This window comes from Lampris incognitus, chromosome 18 (assembly GCF_029633865.1).
Source record: "Lampris incognitus isolate fLamInc1 chromosome 18, fLamInc1.hap2, whole genome shotgun sequence".
Lineage (NCBI taxonomy): Eukaryota > Metazoa > Chordata > Actinopteri > Lampriformes > Lampridae > Lampris > Lampris incognitus.
In genome coordinates, this window is record NC_079228.1 from 43,270,769 (window position 1) to 43,295,256 (window position 24,488).

General features: G+C 44.9%; 1 protein-coding gene across 1 annotated transcript in view; it reads left to right on the top strand.

Moving 5' to 3' along the window:
- Positions 1-24,151, top strand: part of rims2b (regulating synaptic membrane exocytosis 2b) — a 214,459-nt gene extending 190,308 nt beyond the window's left edge. The window contains exons 26-28 of the mRNA XM_056298085.1: positions 8,090-8,191; positions 13,419-13,558; positions 23,963-24,151. Coding sequence (XP_056154060.1) covers positions 8,090-8,191; positions 13,419-13,558; positions 23,963-24,151 — 431 coding nt within the window. The remainder of the gene's footprint in view (positions 1-8,089; positions 8,192-13,418; positions 13,559-23,962) is intronic.
- Positions 24,152-24,488: the final 337 nt, after the last annotated feature.

Below are 24,488 nucleotides of genomic sequence, written 5' to 3' on the forward strand. Positions count from 1 at the left end.
GGTTGCCAATGGAACTTGGTCATTGGTGTTTATTGATGATGTGACTACTGAGAGAAGTAGCAGGATGGATTGTGATGTTAATAAGGACATACCATTTGCTCAGATTTAGCCAAATATCACAAAACTGAGAGGACGGTGCTTCACACTGCAGATGGATAATGACACAAAACAAGCTGAGAAAGGAACCCAAGAGTCTCTCAACGCAGAAAAGTGGAATTTTCATCAGTGACCAAGTCAGTCGCCTGACCTCAACCCAGTTGAGCATGCTTTTCACTTGCTGAAGAGCAAACTAATGGCCAAAAGACCCACAAACAACCAGCAGCTGAAGGCAGCTGCCGTTAAGTCTCTGCAGAGCATTTCAAAGGAGGAAACTCAGAATTTGAAGATGTCGATGGGTTCCAGTCTTCAGGCAGTCACTGACTGCAAAGGATTTTCCTCCAAACATTAAATATAATTGTTATAATCATACTTATGTTTATTTTTCCAATTACTTTTGAGCCTCTGAAAATGAGTTGACCCTGTATATCCATGGCTGTTATTCCTGAAAAGTTAATGCCATATTTTTATCCAACCCCTTAAATTAAAGCTGAAAGTCTACTCTTCAATCACATCTCAAAAACTTCACGTCAAATCCACTGTGGTGGTGTACAGGGGCAAAATTGCAAATATTGTGTAACTGTCCAAATACTTATGGACCTAACTGTAAGTTGCTTTGGATAAAAGCGTCGGCTAAATGACTGTAATATAATGTAATGTAATGATAGTCAAGTCGATGTTATTTGTATAGCCCAATATCACAAATTACAAATTTGGTTCAGGGGGCTGTACAGCAACACAACATCCTGTCATTAGACCCTCACATCGGGTAAAGGTTGTTTTTTTGTTTTTTTTTTTAGGGAGTTGTTCTTTGACAGGGAAAAAAATAGGAAGAAACCTCAGGGAGAGCAACAGAGGGATCTCTCCCAAGGAGTACAACGTGCAATGGATGTTGTGTTTACACAATTTACATAATACAACATTGAAAGAGGATAAGACAAATTATAATAGAATTAGAAAATTTATGAAGAATATGATGAGCAGGATGCCAAGCAGTGTCCAGACGCCACCGGAGCAGCCCAGAACCCAAGCCACGCGACCAGCATCACCATGTAAAAAAAAAAATTTCAATCACACATCTTAGTGAGAGAAGGATACAACATTGAAACAGGATAACAAAATTATATGGATTTATGAGATATATAAAAAGAAAATGTGATGAGAGGGATGCCAAGCAGCGTCCAGGTGGTGGCCACCGTCACCACAGAGACCTGGGAGTCACTGAGATCAGTGGGCTCTGGTTTTACACCATTTCCTCTCTGCCGCTCTGAGCCCTGCCCTTTGCTCTCTGATGACCTCAGTGAGCCATGGACTGGGGGGGCATTATGAGCTGGTTTGGATGCTAGAGGGTAGAGCTTGTTAAGAGAGGAGGCTAGTGAGGAACAGAGTCTGTCTGTAGCCTCGTTGACAGAGAGTGAAGAGAATTCATTATGAGGAGGCATGGAAGCCAAGACCTCATTGGCGAGCTGGGTCGGTGTAAGGGACTGGAAGTTTAGGCGGAAGGAGACCATTTGTGGAGGAGCGTGAGGCTGTTCCAGTAAGGAGGCGGTAAATTGAATAAAGAAGTGGTCTGACAGATGTAGTGGGGTTAGAGTCAGATTTGCTATGGAGCAGTTCTGAGTCAAAATCAGATCAAACGTATTGCTCGCTTTGTGTATGGGAGGGGTGGGGACCTGTCTGAGGTCAAAGGAGGACAGAAAAGACAGGAAGTCAGTTGCTTGGGTTTCGTCAGGATATTCACATCTCCCATGACAATCAGTGGGGTGTCATCCTCAGGAATGGCTGAGAGCAACATGTCTAGTTCGACTACAAAGTTCCCCAGTTCAGGAATCTGTAATCAGGAACACTTTGTCACTTGAAACAAAGCATTGTTTCCCCCAGCCCACAGCAGTGCAACACAAAGACGAAAACACATATCCAAAAACTACAAGAACACACATATCCAAACTAACACATACACTATATGTACAAAAGTATTGGGACACACGTCTTAATCATTGAATTCAGGTGTTTCATTCAGACCCCTTGCCACAGGTGTATAAATCCAGCAGCTAGCCATGCAGTCTGCATTTACAAACATTTGTGAAAGAATGGGTCGTTCTGAAGAGCTCAGTGAATTCAAGCATGGTACTGTCATAGGATGCCACCTTTGCAATAAGTCAGTTCGTGAAATTTCTTTCCTACTGGATATTCCACGGTCAACTGGAAGTGGTATTATTGAAAAGTGGAAGCGTTTTGGAACAACAGCAACTCAGCCACGAAGTGGCAGACCACATGAAGTCGCACAGCGGAGTCAACGAGTGCTGAAGCGCATCGTGCGTAAAAGTCGCCAATGCTCTGTTGACTCAGTAACTGCAGAGTTCCAAACTTCTTCTGGCATTCACACCAGCACAAAAACTGTGCGCCAGGAGCTTAATGGAATGGGTTTCCATGGCCTGCATGCAAGCCTTACATCACCAAGCACAATGCCAAGCGTCGGATGGAGTGGTGTAAAGCACGCTGCCACTTGACTCTGGAGCAGTGGAAACTTGTTCTGTGGAGTGACGAATCACGCTTCTCTGTCTGGCAGTCTGATGGACGAGTCTGGGTTTGGCGGATGCCAGAAGAACGTTACCTGCCTGACTGGATTGTGTCAACTGTACAGTTTGGTGGAGGAGGGGTAATGGTATGGGGTTGTTATTCAGGGGTTGGGCTAGGCCCCTTAGTTCCATCCATCCATCCATCCATCGTCTTAACTGCTTATCCTGCTCTCACGGTCGTGGGGATGCTGGAGCCTATTCTAGCAGTCATTGGGCGGCAGGCAGGGAGATACCCTGGACAGGCCGCCAGGCCATCACAGAGTACACACACACACACACCCCCATTCATTCCTAGGGACAATTTAGTATGGCCAATTCACCTGACTTATATGTCTTTTGACTGTGTGAGGAAACCGGAGCCCCCGGAGGAAACCCACGCAGACACGGAGAGAACATGCAAACTCCACACAGAGGACGACCCGGTGTGACCCACCAAGGTTGGACTACCCCGGGGCTCGAACCCAGGACCTTGTTGCTGTGAGGCAACCGCGCTAACCACTGCACCACTGTGCCGCCCCCTTTAGTTCCAGTGAAGGGAAATCTTAATGCGTCAGCATACCAAGACATTTTGGACAATTCTATGCTTCCAACTTTGTGGGGACAGTTTGGGGGAGGGCCCTTTTCTGTTCCAGCATGGCTGTGCCCCAGTGTACAAAGCAAGGTCCATTAAGACATGGTTGGGTGAGTTTAGTGTGGAAGAACTTGACTGGACTGCACAGAGCCCTGACCTCAACCCCATCGAATACCTTTGGGATGAACTAGAATGGAGATTGCGAGCCAGGTCTTCTCATCCAACATCAGTGCCTGACCTCACAAACGCTCTTCTAGATGAATGAGCAAAAATTCCCATAGACGTAGTCTTGTGGAAAGCCTTTCCAGAAGAGTGGAAGCTGTTATAGCTGCAAAGGGGGGGACCAACTCCATATTAATGCCATGGATTTAGAATGGGATGTCATAAAAGCTCCTGCAGGTGGTAATGGCCAGGTGTCCAATACTTTTGTACATATAGTGTATATCCAAACTACAAAAAAAAATCACCGTCCAAGGGAACGAACGACAGTCAGACTGACTGTCAGAACTGCCAGTCTGCATGGGCTAGCAGTTAGCTTAGCCTGCCCCATTTCCTCTTCAGGCACAGCTCCTGGCAGGGGCCATGGTCCTTGGGCCCACCGGACGCAGCAGACCACACTCCCTCAGCCGATCCAATGCCAGCTCTCCCAGCCAGGCCCCTGCAATACACCTCCCCGCACTCCACATGACGACACCAAAAACACCACAGTCAACACCAGGTGAACCCACTGTCAGACTGCCCTCAGTGCTATTGGAACTGCCGGTCTGCATGGGCTAGCAGTTAGCTTAGCCTTCCCCGCTTCCACGTCCTGTCAGACCACCCTAGGCGTTACCTCCTCAGGCACAGCTCCGGTCAGGGCCGTGGTCCCTGGGCCCGCAGGATGCAGCAGACCAAGCTCTCCCAGCCAATCCAGCGCTAGCTCTCCCAGTCATTAAACGAAGAAAAAACTTAGATGCAGACATGGACAAAGACAGTGCATGGACAGTACTGGGTGAGGCCGCTGGAAACGTGAATTCACGCCACCATCTTCCCAATCTGTTGACACGTTGGTGGGCAGCGGTATATGACAACCACAAATAGCTTAATAGGAACAGTAACCATGATTGCATGGTATTGAAAGGAGGAGTTGTTGCTCAGTGGAGAAAGCTTAGTGAATTTCCAGTCTTTGGAAATGAGGACACCCGTACCGCCTCAACGCCCAACAGAATGGGTGTGTGAGAGGAAGCAGAGTCGGCAGAGAGTGCGGCGGGTGTGACAGTGTTTTCTGGACGTATTCAGGTTTCGGCCAGGGCTAGTACCTGAATGTCTGACATTAGCAAGTGCTTGGATAATTCTGTTTTATTTAAAGTCGATTGGCAATTCCATAAGCCAAAGGTGAAGGAGGAGTGAGTAGAGGAGGCTTTCCTGAGTGAATAGAGGTTCTCAGGGTTGCATTGTCTGCGATAGATGGGATTGTTTTTCGATAACCGTGAATGACAGGGATGTCTTCTGTTGGACATGGTGGGTGAGGCAGGTAATGAAAGAAAATAGTAGAAAAGTCAAGTCAACTCAATTTTATTTGTATAGCCCAATACCACAAATTACAAATTTGCCTCAGTGGGTTTTACAGCAACACAACATCCTGTCCTTAGACCCTCTCATCGGATAAGGAACAACTCCCTAAAAAACCTTTAACAGGGAGAAAAAATAGGAAGAAACCTCAGGGAGAGCAACAGAGGAGGATCTCTCTCCCAAGATGGACAGCGTGCAATGATGTTGTGTTAACACAATTTACACAATACAACATTGAAAGAGGATAAACAGAATTATAATGGACTTATGATGCGCAGGATGCCAAGCAGTGTCCAGACGCCACCGGAACAGCGCAGGACCCGAGCCACGCGACCAGCATCATAATGCAAAAAAAAAAAAATATATATATACACTGCTAAAAAAAATAAAGGGAACACATAAGCAATGCAATGTAGCTCCAAGTCAATCACACTTTTGAGATATCAACCTGTCCAGTTAGGAAGCAACACTGATTTGTGACTCAATTTCACCTGTTGGTAAATTGTCTAATTTCCACCAGGTGGAAATTAGACAATTTGCAAGACAACCCCTATAAAAGGAATGGATTTGCAGGTGGTGGCCACAGACCATTTGCCTGTCCTCATCTTTTCTGGCCGATCTTTGGTTAGTTTTTCATTTTGCTAGTGCCCTCACCACTAGAGGTGGCATGAGGCGGTATCTGCAACCTACAGAAGTTGCTCAGGTAGTGCAGCTCATCCAGGATGGCACATCAATGCGTGCTGTGGCAAGAAGATTTGATGTGTCTCCCAGCACAGTGTCCAGAGCATGGAGGAGGTACCAGGAGACAGGCCAGTACACCAGGAGACGTGGAGGGGGCCGCAGGAGGACAACAACCCCGCAGCAGGACCGCTATCTGGTCCTTTGTGCAAGGAGGAACAGGAGGAGCACTGCCGGAGCCCTACAAAACGACCTTCAACAGGCCACTAATGTGCAGGTTTCTGCTCAAACAGTGAGAAACAGAATGCATGAGGATGGTATGAGGGCCCGACGTCCACAATTGGGGCCTGTGCTCACAGCCCAACACCGTGCAGCCCGATTGACCTTTGCCAGAGAACATCTTGGTTGGCAGATTCGCCATTGGCGCCCTGTGCTCTTCACAGATGAGAGCAGGTTCACACTGAACACATGTGACAGACGTGAGAGAGTCTGGAGACGCTGTGGAGAACGTTCTGCTGCCTGCAACATCCTCCAGCATGACCGGTTTGGCGGTGGGTCAGTGATGGTCTGGGGAGGCATATCCTTGGAGGGCCGCCCAGACCTCTACGTGCTAGCCAGAGGTACCATGACTGCCATTAGGTACCGGGATGAGATCCTCAGACCCATTGTCAGACCATATGCTGGTGCAGTGGGCCCTGGGTTCCTGCTCATGCATGACAATGCTCATCCTCATGTGGCCAGAGTGTGTCAGCAGTTCCTGTATGTCGAGGGCATTGATGCTATGGACTGGCCTGCACGTTCCCCAGACCTGAATCCAATCGAGCACCTCTGGGACATCATGTCTCGTACCATCCGCCAACGCGATGTCGCACCACAGACTGTCCAGGAGTTGACCGATGCCCTGATCCAGGTCTGGGAGGAGATCCCTCAGGAGACCATCCGTCGTCTCATCAGGAGCATGCCCAGACGTTGTAGGGAGTGCATACAGGCACGTGGAGGCCACACACACTACTGAGCCTCATTTTGAATCGTCTTGAAGAATTTCCACAGAAGTTGGATCAGCCTATGTTCTCATTTTCCACTTTGATTTTGAGTATGATTCTGAATCCAGACCTTAATGGGCTAATGATTTTGATTTCCATTGATCATTCTTAGGTTATTTTGCTCTAAACACATTCCTCTGTCTAATAAATAAAGATTTTCAGCTGAAATATTTCATTCATCGAGGTCTATATTGTGTTTTTAGGTGTTCCCTTTATTTTTTTGAGCAGTGTATATATGGATTTATAAGATACATTAAAAAAAATGTGATGAGGGGATGGCAGGCAGCGTCCAGGTGGCGACCACCATCACCACAAAGACCTTGACGGAGAACCAACTGCACGTGCACACAAGGGATACTCACATGACACCATTCACACAGAAAAAGAGAAAGGAGAAGACATCATTCAGAGAGAAAGAAAAGACATGTGAGAGAAGAGAACAGTTTGCAATAGTCATTAGTCATAATCAATTACGTCATCAATTAGTCATAATCTAAACTCTGTAATCTATACGCTATAACCTCGTCGGCAGAACAGTGGTTGTTAAATTCATTGAGACAGAAAACCGACCCGCCATGCAGTACAGGTTGTGAAGCAACTAATTGTAAGCGAAGGCAAAAAGATGAGTTTTAAGTTTGGATTTAAAGACTCAACAGACTCTGATTGTCTGATGGCAGCAGGCAGGTTATTCCACAAGAAAGCCCGAATAGGAAAAGCCCCAGCTACCAGCTGACTTCTTCTTAACTTCGGGAAAAGGGAATTACCAGTCAGTTTCCTTGCTCGGGGTACTTGCACAGGTAGACTCGCAGGTCTTTATCCAATGAGAGCTGACACTTCCGCTGACTCTCCAGTGCAGATTTGTGTTTAAATACCAGGAAGTACCACAGCCAAACCCACCCCCGTCTGATTTTCACAACAAAGGAAGCAATAGAGGGCGCAACCCGCATCTGCTGACCCAGCTCTTGAAGGTTAGAGAATGAAACTAGCAAGTACTCAGCCCAACAAAGCCTGATAACAACCTAAATCCGAATCAAAACTCAAAACAAGTTTTAAATCCCTTACCAAACGGCTGCAATCTCCTATGTTGAAGATCAGAGCCTTTATGATATATCAGGCAACAGCATTCTGGACTCTGAGTCCAAGTCTCTTTTAGTCTTGGTGGGTCCTTGTTATTTGAATGATGGTGATCATAGTCCTCTGTTCATAAATATCTGAGCTTTTGTAGGGTCCTTACACGTCCATTTATGAAGCTGGGAATATGAGTGCTGCTGTAATGCAAGCTGTTTCACCTCATGTAGAGGCCTAGTTTAGAGGCCTGCTTGGCTGCTGTGAAAAAATTGATGTCTCTAAATTTCCTGCTTTCAAATTCGGGTAAAACTGAGATGCTGGTCATTGGTCCTGCTAGACATCGATACCAATTTGATCAATTAACAGTAAAACTTGACAACTCTGTGATTTCATAAATAGTTGCAATTAGATTACATAATTTCAGTTGTGATTTAAGACTGTTCAGCCTCCTGTGATTTTGCTGTGACATGATGCTGATTTCGGCTCTGTTTATTTCTTGTTAGGTGACATTCAGATTGGCATGGTGTACAGGAAGGAGCGTCTGGACGTGGAGGTGATCCGAGCCAGGGGCCTTGTGGGTAAACAAGGCAACAAGAACACACCAGGTAAGAGAAGAGCAGCAACCCATTATGCCCAGAACCCAGTGCACCACCATAACCCACTGGCAGAGCCCAATAACCTCCTACACTTCAGTTATACCATCCAAGTCCTTTTTGTACCTTTAATGAATCTGTAAAAAGATGCTGTTGTTGTGGGTCATGCACGCAACCCAAAGCCATAAACAATCCAGCAAGGTCAGTGCAGAAACAGAGGTTGTCAACCTGCATAAAGAAGTTTGTCAAATGTTCTTGACGTTTCCGAAAGATAGAAATTGTTGTACCTGGTGACAGCAAACCCCATCTTTGCAATCTTGAACCAAGTAGTTCTGCTTTAGCTTTTGACAAATCCAGGTCCCTGACCAGGTCATTTAATTCTGGCTGTGTTATCAGATGAGGATGACCAGGTATAAGGGTTCGACATCTGGATCAGTGTCGTTTTCCATATCTGGTTCATGCGTTGTGGCATCTTCATCTGCCTCATCTAGGCTCTGTGTCTCTGGTGGCTTCGGTTCTGGCAAACTGTCAGGTCTCATGGCTGAAGGCAGATAGGGGTATTCAATAGATTTCTTATTTTAAGTAGAGAAGTCAGATACATTGGTCAGACAGCAATAGCAGTCTGTCATGTGATCCTTCTGTTCTTGACATATCATTGGGACTGCAAATGTCGTTGACTTCCGAGTACCTCTGAGCCAGGCTCTCGGGTTGACTGCACATGTTGCACAACAAATGTGAGGAGCCCAGTGTTTCTCTTGGTCACGAATTTTGCGTCCGAAGTAGAGCTCATAGGCTTTTTTATAAATGCAGTCATGGTGCGTCTTCGAGCCTTAAGTGTATCCTCATCACAGATGTAACAGGACGTACTGCAGCTACTGCAACATTGACGAGACATTTCTGCTGTATTAAATCTTCCTGAAGACAATAAATCCTGTTGTTAAGTATAATCACTATGCTATTGCCTGAAGAACATGTGCATGTACATGCGTCCAGCAGCATGTGTAAATATGAGCATCTTTTATAGCCTGTCTGCCAGCATCTAACCTGACTAAGCATGCCCAGGCTTCCTCAGACAACCTTTCCACAGCGCCTACACTGAGTGCATGCCCAGGCATGCTTGGACTGACCAGAACAGCTTGCTTTGTGGGCAGTATAGTATTAGTAGACTTAAAATATGACAGGAAATCACAAAAATAGGTTAGATCTACAAAAAGGTATGTGATAGGAAAATGTTAAGGTGATTTTTGTGATCAGCAGTCCAAAATCCATAAAATACACCCAAAAATGTTCAGGAAGCAAACTCTTCCGTTATCCAGTGTTCTTAACCTGTTGGTAGGCAGTAGTGAACATCACATTCAGAACACTGAAACCAACGACCATATGAAACTGGTTGTTGGTTTTGGTTGTTATGCCACTGTATTGTATAAGGGTGGGATACCTGCAGTCAGTGTATTGTTTATAAGGGTGGGGTACCTGCAGTCAGTGTATTGTTTATAAGGGTGGGGTACCTGCAGTCAGTGTATTGTTTATAAGGGTGGGGTACCTGCAGTCAGTTGAGACTGAAGAGGTCACTTGGATGATGATGACACGTACAGTGGCTTGCAAAAGTATTCATACCCCTTGAACTTTTCCAAATTTTGTCACGTTACGACCAAAAACATAGAATATATTTTATTGGAATTTTATGTGAAAGACCAACACAAAGTGGCACACGACTGTGAAGTACAAAGAAAATTATACATGATTTAAAAAAAATTCTACAAATAAAAAACTGAAAAGTGCGGTGTGCAAAAGTATTCAGCCCCCCTTTTCTCTGAGTGCAACCAATTGCCTTCAGAAGTTGCCTGATGATTGCCGAATGATCGAATGTTGACCTAATGACTAAATAGAGTCAACCTGTGTGTAATCTAATCTAAGTACAAATACAGTTGTTCTGTGACGGCCTCAGATGTTTGTTAAGAGATTATTGGGGAGCAAACAGCATCATGAAGTCCAAGGAACACACCAGGCAGGTCAGGGATAAAGTTGTGGATAAGTTAAAGCAGGGTTAGGCTATAAAAAGATTTCCCAAGCTTTGAACATCTCACGGAGCACTGTTCAATCCATCATCCGGAAATGGAAAGAGTATGGCACAACTGCAAACCTACCAAGACACGGCCGTCCACCTAAACTTACAGGCCGAACAAGGAGAGCACTGATCAGAGATGCAGCCAAGAGGCCCGTGGTGACTCTGGACGAACTGCAGAGATCCACAGCTCAGGTGGGGGAATCTGTCCACAGCACAACTATTGGTCCTGCACTGCACAAATCTGGCCTTTATGGGAGAGTGGCAAGAAGAAAGCCATTGTTAAAAGAAAACCATAAGAAGTCCCATTTGCAGTTTGCCAGAAGCCATGTGGGGGACACAGCAAACATGTGGAAGAAGGTGCTCTGGTCAGATGAGACCAAAATTGAACTTTTTGGCCTAAATGCAAAACGCTATGTGTGGCGGAAAACTAACACTGCACATCACTCTGAACACACCATCCCCACTATCAAACATGGTGGTGGCAGCATCAAGCTCTGGGGGTGCTTCTCTTCAGCAGGGACAGGGAAGATGGTCAGAGTTGATGGGAAGATGGATGGAGCCAAATACAGAGCAATCTTGGAAGAAAACCTGTTGGAGTCTGGAAAAGACTTGAGACTGGGGCGGAGGTTCACCTTCCAGCAGGACAACGACCCTAAACATAAAGCCCGGGCTACAATGGACTGGTTTAAAACAAAACATATTCATGTGTTAGAATGGCACAGTCAAAGTCCAGACCTAAATCCAATTGAGAATCTGTGGCAAAATCTGAAAACTGCCGTTCACAAACGCTCTCCATCTAATCTGACTGAGCTTGAACTGTTTTGCAAAGAAGAATGGGCAAAAATTTCAGTCACTAGATGTGCAAAGCTGGTAGAGACATACCCCAAAAGACTTGCAGCTGTAGTTGCAACAAAAGGCGGTTCCACAAAGTATTGACTCGGGGGGGCTGAATACTTTTGCACACCGCACTTTTCAGTTTTTTATTTGTAAAATTTTTTTTAAATCATGTATCATTTTCTTTGTACTTCACAATTGTGTGCCACTTTGTTTTGGTCTTTCACATAAAATTCCAATAAAATATATTTATGTTTGTGGTCGAAACGTGACAAAATGTGGAAAAGTTCAAGGGGTATGAATACTTTTGCAAGCCACGTTGTGTCCAGATGAACTGAGTCAGCCTTCTTTGATTTTCTTACTTGGATTATTGAGCAGCATCAAGACATGACGATGTGATAGTCAGCCTTTTGCACAATGAGGAACAGAGTCATGGACCAGTGCTTGGAGAATTTGTCAGTTGGTGTGAACATTTTTCTTAAAATGTTTCTAAGACCAAAAAGATGTTCATTGACTTTCACAGGAGGCCTACTGCTATTTCTCTTGTTCCTGCCACCATTTCAGGGGAGCCTGTGGCTGTAGTCTAGTAGTACAAATACTTGGGAACCACCCTGGATGATAAACATAGGTTTGGATATACAGCACGGTGGCCCAGTGGTTAGCACTGTTGCCTCGATGTAAGAAGGTCCTGGGTTTGAACCCAGGTCCTTTCTGTGTGGAGTTTGCATGTTCTCCCTGCATCTGCGTGAGTTTCCTCCAGGTGCTCCGGTTTCCTCCCACCATCAAAAAGACATGCATGGATGGGTTAATACTCCTGCCTGTGTCCCTGAGCAAGGCAATAGGAAAAGAACTGGAGTTGTTCCCCGGAAGCTGCAGCTGCCCACTGCGCCTATAAAATAGGATGGTTACATGCAGAGAACACATACATTGTAAGAATAAAATTCGTTGTGGGAATACAATGTCAAATAAAGTGGCTTTAACTAAATCATTGGGTTGATGCCAACACTTCTTTCGGCTTGTTCCCTGTTTCTCGGGGGTCACCACAGCAGATTTTATTGTTTCAGTCATAACCATGTAAGGGCAGAGTACCAATGGTGACCGTTGTTAACCCGGGGCTTGACTGATGCGGTGTGGTCTTGTCAATCCGCATACTGATTTGGCAAAATGTTATGTCGGATGCCCTTCCTGACACAACCAAATAACCCTATGGATGGGGGCACAGGTAAAGTGCTGGATGCCACCCCAGTATTCATGGACTTGCATCCATACCTGTTGTCATGGGTTGATGCCAACACTGACTTTATTTGTTAAAAGGCAAACCAAAGACTGTTTTTCTTAAGGAAGCTGGGAAGTTTTAATGGTGACAAGTCTCCTAAAAGTCTTCTCTACTACAACTACTACTACTACTACTACTACTTCCGGCTGCTCCCGTTAAGGGTCACCACAGCAGATCATCCGTTTCCATGTCTTCCTGTCCTCTGCGTCTTCCTCTGTCACACCAGCCACCTACCTGCATGTCCTCTCTCACCACCTCCATAAACCTCCTCTTTGGCCTTCCTCTTCTCCTCTTCCCTGGCAGCTCCATATTCAGCATCCTTCTCCCAATATACCCAGCATCTCTCCTCCACACATGTCCAAACCATCTCAATATTGCCTCTGCTGAAAGTCTTTGATAAGTCATGTATTGATTCGGTTTTAACATCCAGTATGATCTGTTGGGTTATAATCTCAGTGTGAAAAACAAAACCTTGATGGGAAAAATGGTGACTGTGTGGCGTAAAGTGGCTGGTGTCACTTTAAATGATCTTTGCCATCTCTACCCAGTCAGAGCCACACAGAAAGTTTAGGCCATCTCATCTGACTCCCAGCACCCTTTACAACATAATTTGCTCTGCTGAAAGCAGAGGTTTTACCACCCTGGAGGTGACCCCAACAGATATGAGGTCTTTTATTCCATCAGTTATTGGCTATTTTTTAACAAAAGGGGACAGAACCTATCCATCGCTTCTTTTGATAGTTCTGGTGATAAGTGATGACAACAGTGATGTTGGCTCTAACTTTCTACTTGTCTTTATGTCTGTATACGTGTCTATACTGTGTATATTGTACAGATACCACTTTACTGACTGCTGTTGTAAGCCAAACTGCCCCTTGGGGACATTAAAGCTTTACTCTACTCTAACATAGTAGCAGTGTCAGCCTTGTTGTCCTTCATGCCTTGTAGGTTTAAGAGTAGCTCTTGGCTAATTGCCTCTGTGTGTGTGTGTGTGTGTGTGTGTGTGTGTGTGTGTGTGTGTGTGTGTGTGTGTGTGTGTGTGTGTGTGTGTGTGTCTCCAGCACCCTATGTGAAAGTTTATCTGATGGATAATGGAAAGTGCGTCCTGAAGAGACGGACACGTCTGGCCAGGAAGACACTGGACCCGCTCTACCAACAACAGCTGCAGTTTGAGGAGAACCCTGAGGGCAAGGTCCTCCAGGTAACCATGACACACACACACACACACACACACACACACACACACACACACACACACACACACACACACACACACACACACACACACACACACACAGGGTGGTACTGTGTGTGTGTGTGTGTGTGTCATTCTCAAGCTCAGGTCCTCCTGGGAGTTTGAGGGTTCTGCGCTGTATTTTAGCTGTTCCTCAGACCGCATTCTTCTGGACAGAAACCTCAGATTTCGCTCCTGGAACCTGCCGGAGCCACTCTCCTAGTTTTGGGGTCGGGTTATCACAGCCCCTAGTCATCATCATCAGCCCCTAGTGATCCTATTGCCACAGGCACCACTTTGGACTTCCCCTTCCACATCCATTGCAGTTCTTCCTTCAGCCCTTGATACTTCTCTGTCTTTTCATGCTCCTTCTTTCTGATGTGGTTTTCAGCTGGGATTGTCACATCTATCAGTACTGTTCTCTTCTGCTCCTCATCAATCACTACTATTTCTGGTTGTCCGTCTGGAACTTGAAGTCCCACAGAACCTTAGCACTGCTATTTTCAACCACTTTTGGTGGGGTTTCCCATCTGGACTTGGGACTTCCAGTCCGTATTGGGCAAAGATGTTCCTGTACGGCCACTTACTTATGCCTCTCAATGTATGCTGTCTCAGGGGCATCTTAGCACAGCCTGCACCTTGGATCATGTCTGCTGTGGTAGACCCCTGCCTCTGTGGATTTGGTGTCCCTGACTTATTGACTGAGTGATCAAAGTTAGTGTGACTGACTGAGTGATCAGTTTGACATGATTGGGCTGCTGGATCAGATGACAAATGATGGCTGCAGCTAGCAGCGACCAACTACGTCACTGAAGTTACATGATTGGTCAACCGACCAACAATGTCCCTGGTAAACACAAAAGTGGGAGTTTCCCTATTGGCTGTGAATCAGCGCAGCAGATCGCATGCTCACAAATGTAATATATTGCTGCTCGTGGATACTGAAACACGTCATTGCAAAAAAAAAAGTCCAATTCACAAATACCAGTGCTAATAGCCACATGCAATCAGAGTGAAAATTATTAGCGTCTTCAGAGAGTTAGTGGTAACTGAAGTGCATTTATAAGGGGTGTCTTTATGCGTGCTGATTCGAAGATACATCCTAAGATGCACTGGGACACATTATCAGTGATGTTTCCTGAGGTCCTTAGGTATTTCGGGTCTTTCAACATCATACACCCTCGCTTAAGCAACCCAATCAGGGTTGATCCGGCTCTGGCTTGTGTCTCAGCAGCATTGGTCCACAGATCACTCCTGATCCAAAGCCATCTGGAGGCCCTCTCTACAGCCTCGATGGAAGACTTGATTGCTTTCATTTTAGCAGCCCCAGTGATGCCAAGTAGAGTATAGACCTACTTGCCCTCTACACCCCACTTCAGTGGGCTCACAACGTGCCCTCCAGCCTCTCCTCCAGCACTGATCCACCAGCTCATGGTACTTGGACCGCTTCCGCTCATTTGCCTCCTCCATCCAGTCCTCCCAGGGAACTGTCAGCTCTATATGGAGCACCTGATTTGAAGAGGCTGATGATAGCACTATGGCCTCAATGAAGTTGTCATAACGTGGTCTGGGAACCTGAGCTGCCCCCCCCCCCCCAAGTTGACTCGCAGCTCCCAGTCTGACACAGAGGTGAGGAGACCGGCTGCGGATCTGGGCTGTGACTTAGGCTGCTCACCAGCCCTGGTAAAGGCAATGTTCCTCTGTCCGCGGGCTTGCTTGCTGTTGGCCACAGCTTTGGCGGTGGCCTCTGCAACTGTCCTCTGCACCTGGTCATGTCGCCAGTGGTGGGCTGATGGGCAGCTGCTGAGGATGTGCTCGAGTGAACCTTTTCCAGGGCACAGAGGACATGATGGAGAATCAATCTTGCCCCAGAGATTGAGATTTGCTGGGCTAAGTAGAACGTCATGCACAGCTTGTACCATGAACTTGATCCGCTGTGGTTCTGCCTGCCAGATATCTGCCCAGGCTATCTTCCTCTCCAGTGGACCCTCCCACATTGTCCATGCTCCCTACTGCCACATGCCCACCATTCTGCTGGTCCTTTCCTCCTCAACACCTGCCCGCACTTCCTCCAGGACTAGATGGCATTTGTCCTTGCCATGGGCCTTATCATAGCGAGGTTGTGGGATGGCTCCCAGCCCTGCCCGTCCAGTTGCCACTGCGCCCACCAAAGCCCTGTGTCTCAGCCAAGACTCTGCTATCTTCAGGCCTTCCTGGGCTCTCGACTTCCTGTCTGTCCATACTATAATACCTGCTGATGCAACACTAGAATCATTGGAGTCCCAATTGAGCAGTGCCTCTCTTGTGCGAGAAACCCTGAACTCCTGATTGAGGTTGCTGATGGGGAGCTGGAGTTTGCTGTTCCTCCCATACAGTGCTGCACTACTAAGGCTGCGTGGCAGACCCAGCCATATCCAGAGGTAGCTACTGATCTTCCTCTTCAAGGTCTCCACTGTCGACAGGGTTACGTCGTAAACCAGCATAGGCCAGACGACTCGGGGTAAGATGTCATGTTGGTAAATCCAAGCCTTGAAATTGCCAGGTAGGCCAGATTTGTCTACTGTGATGAGCCAATTCTCAAGATCCTTGACGGTTGCTAGATTGCCACTGTATCTCTAAGGCTACAGTCAAAGACTTTGCCTAGACTCTGGTAATGGATGGGATTGCAATGCCATCCAGAAAGAAGCGAAACTGGTCCACCACTTTTGCCCTCTTCAACACCATAGCTCTGGATTCGGCTGGTTTAAAACTCATCCTCGCCCAGGAGATGAGCTTCTTCAGGCCCTGGAGGATCTACCTACCAATGATGTGGTGACAGTGAGGTTGTCCATAAAGGCTCTGATGGGGGGCTGCCGAATGCCAGACTTGGACAGAGGGCCTCTGCACTCAGTTTCAGCTGCCTTTACCATCATATTCATGGCAAGGGTGAAACATGTAACTGAGATGGTACACCCAGTTGTGATCCCCTTCTCAAGCCTGTATCAATCAGATGTTGTGTTCCCAGAAGTGACTCTGAGCCTGAAGTTCCTGTAGTAGTTCAGGATGAGGTCCTTGATCTTACTGGGTACATGATGTCGGTCCAGGGTAGTTGCCATCGGCTTGTGGGGTATTGAGCCGTATGCGTTGGCAAGGTCAAGCCAAAGCACAACTAGGTCACACTTCCCTTCGTGTGCCCCCCTGATCAGCTGGGTGACAACTCCAGTGTTTTCTTGGCACCCTGTAACTCCAGGAATGCCACCTTTCTGTACTGAAGTATCAATGTAGGCATTCTTATGGAGGAAGTCTGTCATCCTTCAGGAGAGGACACTGAAGAAGATCTTCCCCTCCACACTGAGGAGTGAGATGGATCTGAACTGCTGCAGCTTGTTTGAGTTGTCTTCCTTTGGAATCCAGACTCCCTCTGCCTGCCTCCACTGGTCCTCTACAGTTCCTCTGCGCCAAATCACCTGCAGAATCTTCCAGAGGATACTGAGGAACTTTGGTGTTGAACTCTACCATGGACGATGGTATATCCAAAAGAGCTCTGATGGGCCCTAGCTCTTGCTCTCTATCAGGGTCACTCAGAGTGTTGTGCAGGAAGTGGTCTACCTCTTTTAGAGCAGGCAAGACGACCGCTGCGCTTCTGCCCTAACAGCTGCCTTATGAATCCAAATGGATCAGCTATAAACACAGTACGCTTCCTGGCTCTCTCTCTCCTCCGTCTCCTGTGCCATTGTGGTCCGCAGGGTCCTGAGCTTCTTCCTGATGATGTAATGGAGCTCAGCCAGTGGTGGTTTCTCCTCCTCGGTTGCTACCTTGAACTGCTTTGCCAGAGTTCGAAGCTCTTGCCGCAGTTGGCGGGTCTTATCTGCCCATTGGTTCATGGTGTAGTTGGGCCTGGTGGTCTTGCCCACTTCAACACCAAACCTAACTGCTGCAAAACTGACAATGATGGTTCTCATCGTCAGAAGTCATCTGTCTGCATCTGCCTTTGCTATTGATATGATGATTCTGTCCGCGTCCTTGTCAAACTGGCGCCACTCTCTGTGCTGGCTTGCTGGAGGCCACTTAATTTGACTCTGCTGGGAGCCAGAGAGCTTAGCACATGGAGGTTCTAGGCTCTGTGGGGTGTCTCCAGGCTGGGCTCCTCCCGAGTCTCACCAGGAGCGGATCCTGTGAGCTGTGCTTCTCCCCTCTGTGTCAAGCGTTTCATTTGGGCCTGATGGATTTTAAGGCTGTGCTTGTTCTTGCAGACTTTGCCACAAATGCATCTTCGAGTTGTCATTGTTGATAATCCATTTGCCTAGGTCGTCATCGTTAGGTCCATCCTGTTGGGGTGCTCACCCCCCCCCCAAATTGGGCTCCCCTGGGGGTATATCCATGCTCAATAATCCAGGAAATAATATTAAAGAAAGTTGAATCAGTTCATCTGGACACAACTTTTATTGAGAGGAACGTTTCATCACTCATCTAAGTGACCTCTTCAGTCTCAACTGACTGCAGGTATCCCACCCTTATAAACAATACAGTTGCATAATGACCAAAACCAACGACCAGTTTCATATGGTGCAATCATATGATAATAAGTGCATGAAATGAAGTGACAAATAAAGTGTTTCTGATTCTGATTTGCAGATAGATGTGACCATTAATTAGAGTTTTAATGGCCTGTTACCTCCGGCCTGTTACCTCCACAGACACAATTGGCCATGTCTGTGAGTGGGAAGCCGGATGTGGGTATATGCCCTGGTCACTGCACTAGTGCCGTCTCTGGTTGGTCGGTCGGGGCGCTTGTTCAGGGGGGAGGGGTAACTGGGGGGAATAGCGTAATCCTCCCATGTGCTACGTCCCCCTGGCGAAACTCCTCACTGTCAGGTGAAAAGAAATGGCTGGCAACTCCACATGTGTTGGACGAATCACGTGGTAGTCTGCAGCCCTCCCTGGCTCGGCAGAGGGGGTGGAGCAGCGACCGAGATGGCTCAAGAAAATAGGGTGCTTGGCCAAATACAATTGGGGAGAAAAAGTGTGTGGGGGGGGGGGTTACAATGGCCATGTGTACTATTCACAGAGGATTGGGAATGTTTGAAATCACAGCATTGTACGATGGTGACAGATGTACTCTTAGCCCCCCCCGCCCCCGCCCTTGGTTCAGGGATGGTCTTTCCCGCATAATCTAGATGGCCTCTTTGACTCCCTGTTCAAACCAGCGTTCCTCCCTAACAAGGATGTGCACATCCTCATCCTTGAAAGAGTGGCCACTGGCTTGTAGATGGTGTAGACTGTGGAGTCCTGGCCTGACACATTAGTGTTAGAGGGAATGACCATCCCTGAACCGGGGGGGGGGGGCACATCTGTTGCCATTTTACAATACTGTGATTGCAAACATTCCCAAATCCTCTGTGAATAGTACATAATTGGACTATCCAGATCCCATGACAGATGGATGGAGGTAGCGTCTTGGGGGACGCCATTCCTTTGCAAAACAACAAGCAAAAACGGCAGGACAGCCATCAATCAGCCAACAGAGAATCACTTACCTGATCATGCAGAAAAGACAGATAGAAAAATCTCTGAAGTTAGAAACAATACAGTCCAAACTCCGCAACAAACACCCATTCTGTCAGCGGTAGGTGTGAGTCACGCATGCACAAGCATAGATGGTTTACAGCACGTAACTCCCAGCATGCAGTGCAGCGAGAGAGAGAGAGAGAGAGAGAGATGGCATTTTCAAGTCACTCGTGAGGATATTCTTGATTATCCCCATTTACGATTATCCGGATAATAGAAATTCACCACGATCAACTTTTTGTGAGTGATTTTTATCGGGATCTGTGATAAAATTCTGTATCGTACCATCCCTAACATATATATATGTGTGTGTATATATATATATATATATATATATATATATACACACACACACTCAGCAATAAGCCAAAACATTAAAACCAACGACAGGTGCAGAAGAACATTGATTATCTCATTACAATGGCACCTGTCAAGCGGTGGGATATATTAGGCAGCGAGTGAACAGTCAGTTCTTGAAGTTGATGTGTTGGAAGCAGGAAAAATGGGCAAATGTAAGGATCTCAGCCACTTTGACAAGGACCATGATGGAAAGAAACCTGTTCTCATCCATGCTGGGTGCCCCAGCATGTGAAAGGTGATAAAACCAATGAAAGTATTTGAAGTCCACAGCGGCAATGTGTGTTCAGTCACGTTAAAAGAGTAGACATAAAAGAACATAGAACACTGATTTTTAAACAATAAAACAGTAAAACTGACAAACAACACTGGTCACTAGTCACTAGTCAAACAACACTATGCCAAAAATCAGCCGGTTACCACACAAGCAGCACCAAGTCCCAGATATTTGGATAACTGAAGGTATGAAGATGGTTTTTCATAGATGTAAGATTTTTTCTTTTCCTACTTTCAAACGTGCTGTTCATGTTCTGATAGAGAAGTGATAGAGAATGATGATGTATGACAGAGAAGTGAGAGATAGAATGATGATGGATGATAGAAAGGTGATAGCGAGATACAATGATGATGGATGATAGAGAAGCGATAGAGTGTTGATGGATGATAGAGAAGTGATAAAGATGGAATGATGATGGATGATAGAGAAGTGATAGCGAGATAGAATAATGATGGATGATAGAGTGATAGAGAGATAGAATAATGATGGATGATAGAGAAGTGATAGAATGATGATGATGATAGAGAAGTGATAGATAGAATGATGATGGATGACAGAAGTAATAGAGAGATAGAATGATGATGGATGATAGAGAAGTGATAGCGAGATAGAATGATGATGTATGATAGAGAAGTGATAAGAGGTAGAATGACAGTGTGACAGAGAAATGATAGAATGATGATGTATGATCGAGAAGTGATAGGAGATAGAATGATGATGATGATAGAGAAGTGATAGAGAATGATGATGTATGATAAGAGACATGACAGAGATAGAGTGATGTATGTTAGAGCACTGATAGATAGATTGATGATGTATGATAAAGAAGTGATAGAGAGATAGAATGATGATGTATGATAGAGAAGTGAAAAAGATAGAATGATGATTGACGATAGAGAAGTGATAGAGAGACAGAATGATGTATGATAGAGAACTGATAGAGAGATTATGTATGACAGAGAAGTGATAGCGAGATAGAATGATGATGTGTGATAGAGAAGTGATGGAGATTGATGATGAATGATACAGAATTGATAGAGATAGAATGATGATGGATGATAGAGAAGTGATAGCAAGATAGAATGATTGATGATAGAGAAGTGATTGAGATAAAGAATCATGATGGATGATAGAGAAGTAATAGAGATAGAATGATGATGGATGATAGAGAAGTGATAGAGAGATAGAATGATGATGGATGACAGAGAAGTGATAGAGAGATAGAATGATGATGGATGATAGAGAAGTGATAGAGACAGAACGATGATGTATGACAGAAGTGATAGAGCGAGAGAAAGATGATGGATGATAGAGAAGTGATAGAGATAGAATGATGATGTATGATAGAGAGGTGATAGCGATAGAAAGACAATGGATGATAGAGAAGTGATAGAGCTAGAATGATGATGTATGATAGATAAGTGATAGAGAAATAGAATGATGATGGATGGTAGAGAAGTAATACAGAGATAAACTGATGATGGATGATATAGAAGTGATAGCGAGATAGAATGATGATGTGCGATAGAGAAGTGATGGAGATTGATGATGAATGATAGAGAAGTGATAGAGATAGAATGATGATGTATGCTAGATAGGTGATAGCGATAGAAAGACAATGGATGATAGAGAAGTGATAGAGCTAGAATGATGATGTATGATAGAGAAGTGATAGCGAGATAGAATGATGATGGATGATAGAGAAATGATAGAGAGATAGAATGATTATGGAAGATAGAGAAGTGATAGAGAGATAGAATGATGAATGATAGAGGACTGATAGATAGATTGATGATGGATGATAGAGAAGTGATAGCGAGATAGAATGATGATGGATGGTAGTGGAGTGATAGAGAGATAGAATGATGATGGATGATAGAGAAGATGATGGATGATAGAGAGGTGATAGCGAGATAGAATGATGATGGATGATTGTGGAGTGATAGAGAGATAGAATGATGATGGATGATAGAGAAGATGATGGATGATAGAGAGGTGATAGCAAGATAGAATGATGATAGAGAAGTGATAGCGAGATATAATGATGATGGATGATAGTGGAGTGATAGAGAGATAGAATGATGATGGATGATAGAGAAGTGATAGAGAGATAGAATGATGATGTTTGACAGAGAAGTGATAGAGATAGAATTATGATGGATTATAGAGAAGTGATAGAGATGTAGAATGACGATGGATGATAGGGAAGTGATAGTAGAATGATGATGTATGATCGAGAAGTGATAGAGAGATAGAAGGATGATGTATGATAGAGAAGTTATAGATAGAATGATGATGTATGATAGAGAAGCGACAGAGATAGAATGATGACGGATGATAGAGAAGTGATAGAGATATAGAATGATGATGGATGGTAGTGGAGTGATAGAGAGATAGAATGATGATGGATGATAGAGAAGATGATGGATGATAGAGAGGTGATAGCGAGATAGAATGATGATGGATGATTGTGGAGTGATAGAGAGATAGAATGATGATGGATGATAGAGAAGATGATGGATGAGAGAGAGGTGATAGCGAGATAGAATGATGATAGAGAAGTGATAGCGAGATAGAATGATGATGGATGATAGTGGAGTGATAGAGAGATAGAATGATGATGGATGATAGAGAAGTGATAGAGAGATAGAATGATGATGTTTGACAGAGAAGTGATAGAGATAGAATTATGATGGATTATAGAGAAGTGATAGAGATGTAGAATGACGATGGATGATAGGGAAGTGATAGTAGAATGATGATGTATGATCGAGAAGTGATAGAGAGATAGAAGGATGATGTATGATAGAGAAGTTATAGATAGAATGATGATGTATGATAGAGAAGCGACAGAGATAGAATGATGACGGATGATAGAGAAGTGATAGAGATATAGAATGATGATGTATGATAGAGAAGTGATAGAGATAAAGAATGATGATGGATGATAGAGAAGATGATGGATGATAGAGAGGTGATAGCGAGATAGAATGATGATGGATGATTGTGGAGTGATAGAGAGATAGAATGATGATGGATGATAGAGAAGATGATGGATGATAGAGAGGTGATAGCGAGATAGAATGATGATAGAGAAGTGATAGCGAGATAGAATGATGATGGATGATAGTGGAGTGATAGAGAGATAGAATGATGATGGATGATAGAGAAGTGATAGAGAGATAGAATGATGATGTTTGACAGAGAAGTGATAGAGATAGAATTATGATGGATTATAGAGAAGTGATAGAGATGTAGAATGACGATGGATGATAGGGAAGTGATAGTAGAATGATGATGTATGATCGAGAAGTGATAGAGAGATAGAAGGATGATGTATGATAGAGAAGTTATAGATAGAATGATGATGTATGATAGAGAAGCGACAGAGATAGAATGATGACGGATGATAGAGAAGTGATAGAGATATAGAATGATGATGTATGATAGAGAAGTGATAGAGATAAAGAATGATGATGGATGATAGAGAAGATGATGGATGATAGAGAGGTGATAGCGAGATAGAATGATGATGGATGATTGTGGAGTGATAGAGAGATAGAATGATGATGGATGATAGAGAGGTGATAGCGAGATAGAATGATGATAGAGAAGTGATAGCGAGATAGAATGATGATGGATGATAGTGGAGTGATAGAGAGATAGAATGATGATGGATGATAGAGAAGTGATAGAGAGATAGAATGATGATGTTTGACAGAGAAGTGATAGAGATAGAATTATGATGGATTATAGAGAAGTGATAGAGATGTAGAATGACGATGGATGATAGGGAAGTGATAGTAGAATGATGATGTATGATCGAGAAGTGATAGAGAGATAGAAGGATGATGTATGATAGAGAAGTTATAGATAGAATGATGATGTATGATAGAGAAGCGACAGAGATAGAATGATGACGGATGATAGAGAAGTGATAGAGATATAGAATGATGATGTATGATAGAGAAGTGATAGAGATAAAGAATGATGATGGATGATAGAGAAGTGATAGAGATAGAATGATGATGGATGATAGAGATAGAATGATGAATGATTGAGAAGTGATAGAGAAAGAATGAAAATGGAATTAGGATGGAGGTTGGGTTAAAGAGGGCTGTATTCAGTTTTCTGTCATTGTCTTACTGTATGATGACTTAAAGCAGGACTTGCCATGTGTCTGTCTGCAGATCATTGTGTGGGGTGATTATGGGCGGATGGACCACAAGTCTTTCATGGGAGCTGCGCAGATCCTATTGGATGACCTGGACTTGTCTAACATGGTAATTGGGTGGTTCAAACTGTTTCCCCCCACTTCGTTGGTCGATCCTGCCTTGGCCCCACTCACCAATAAAGAGACTGAAGGCAGCAAGTCGTAGCGCCACCAATCAGGAGGAAGGAACAGTTAGTATCACAGCAAGCAGCTAGGAGGTTTAAAGGAGGTGTGTTGCCATAGTAACAAGCATGGAGGGTCTGTGGAAGGGATGTGTTGTTGATGGGCAGATTCTTAAAAGGTTTCGATCCTTCTCTGCTGCTGCACGCATGGCGACAGTGTTACAATGTCACCATGCAGTTTGATGACAATGAAGGCTCTGCCCACACCAAAAATGGCCTCCTCCCACCAAAGGAGGGGCTATCCAACAAAGGATGCTGGGTAGGTAAGGACTGGCCACACAAGAAGAAGAGAGGACAAGCAAGGTTGGGAGTCCAAGGCTC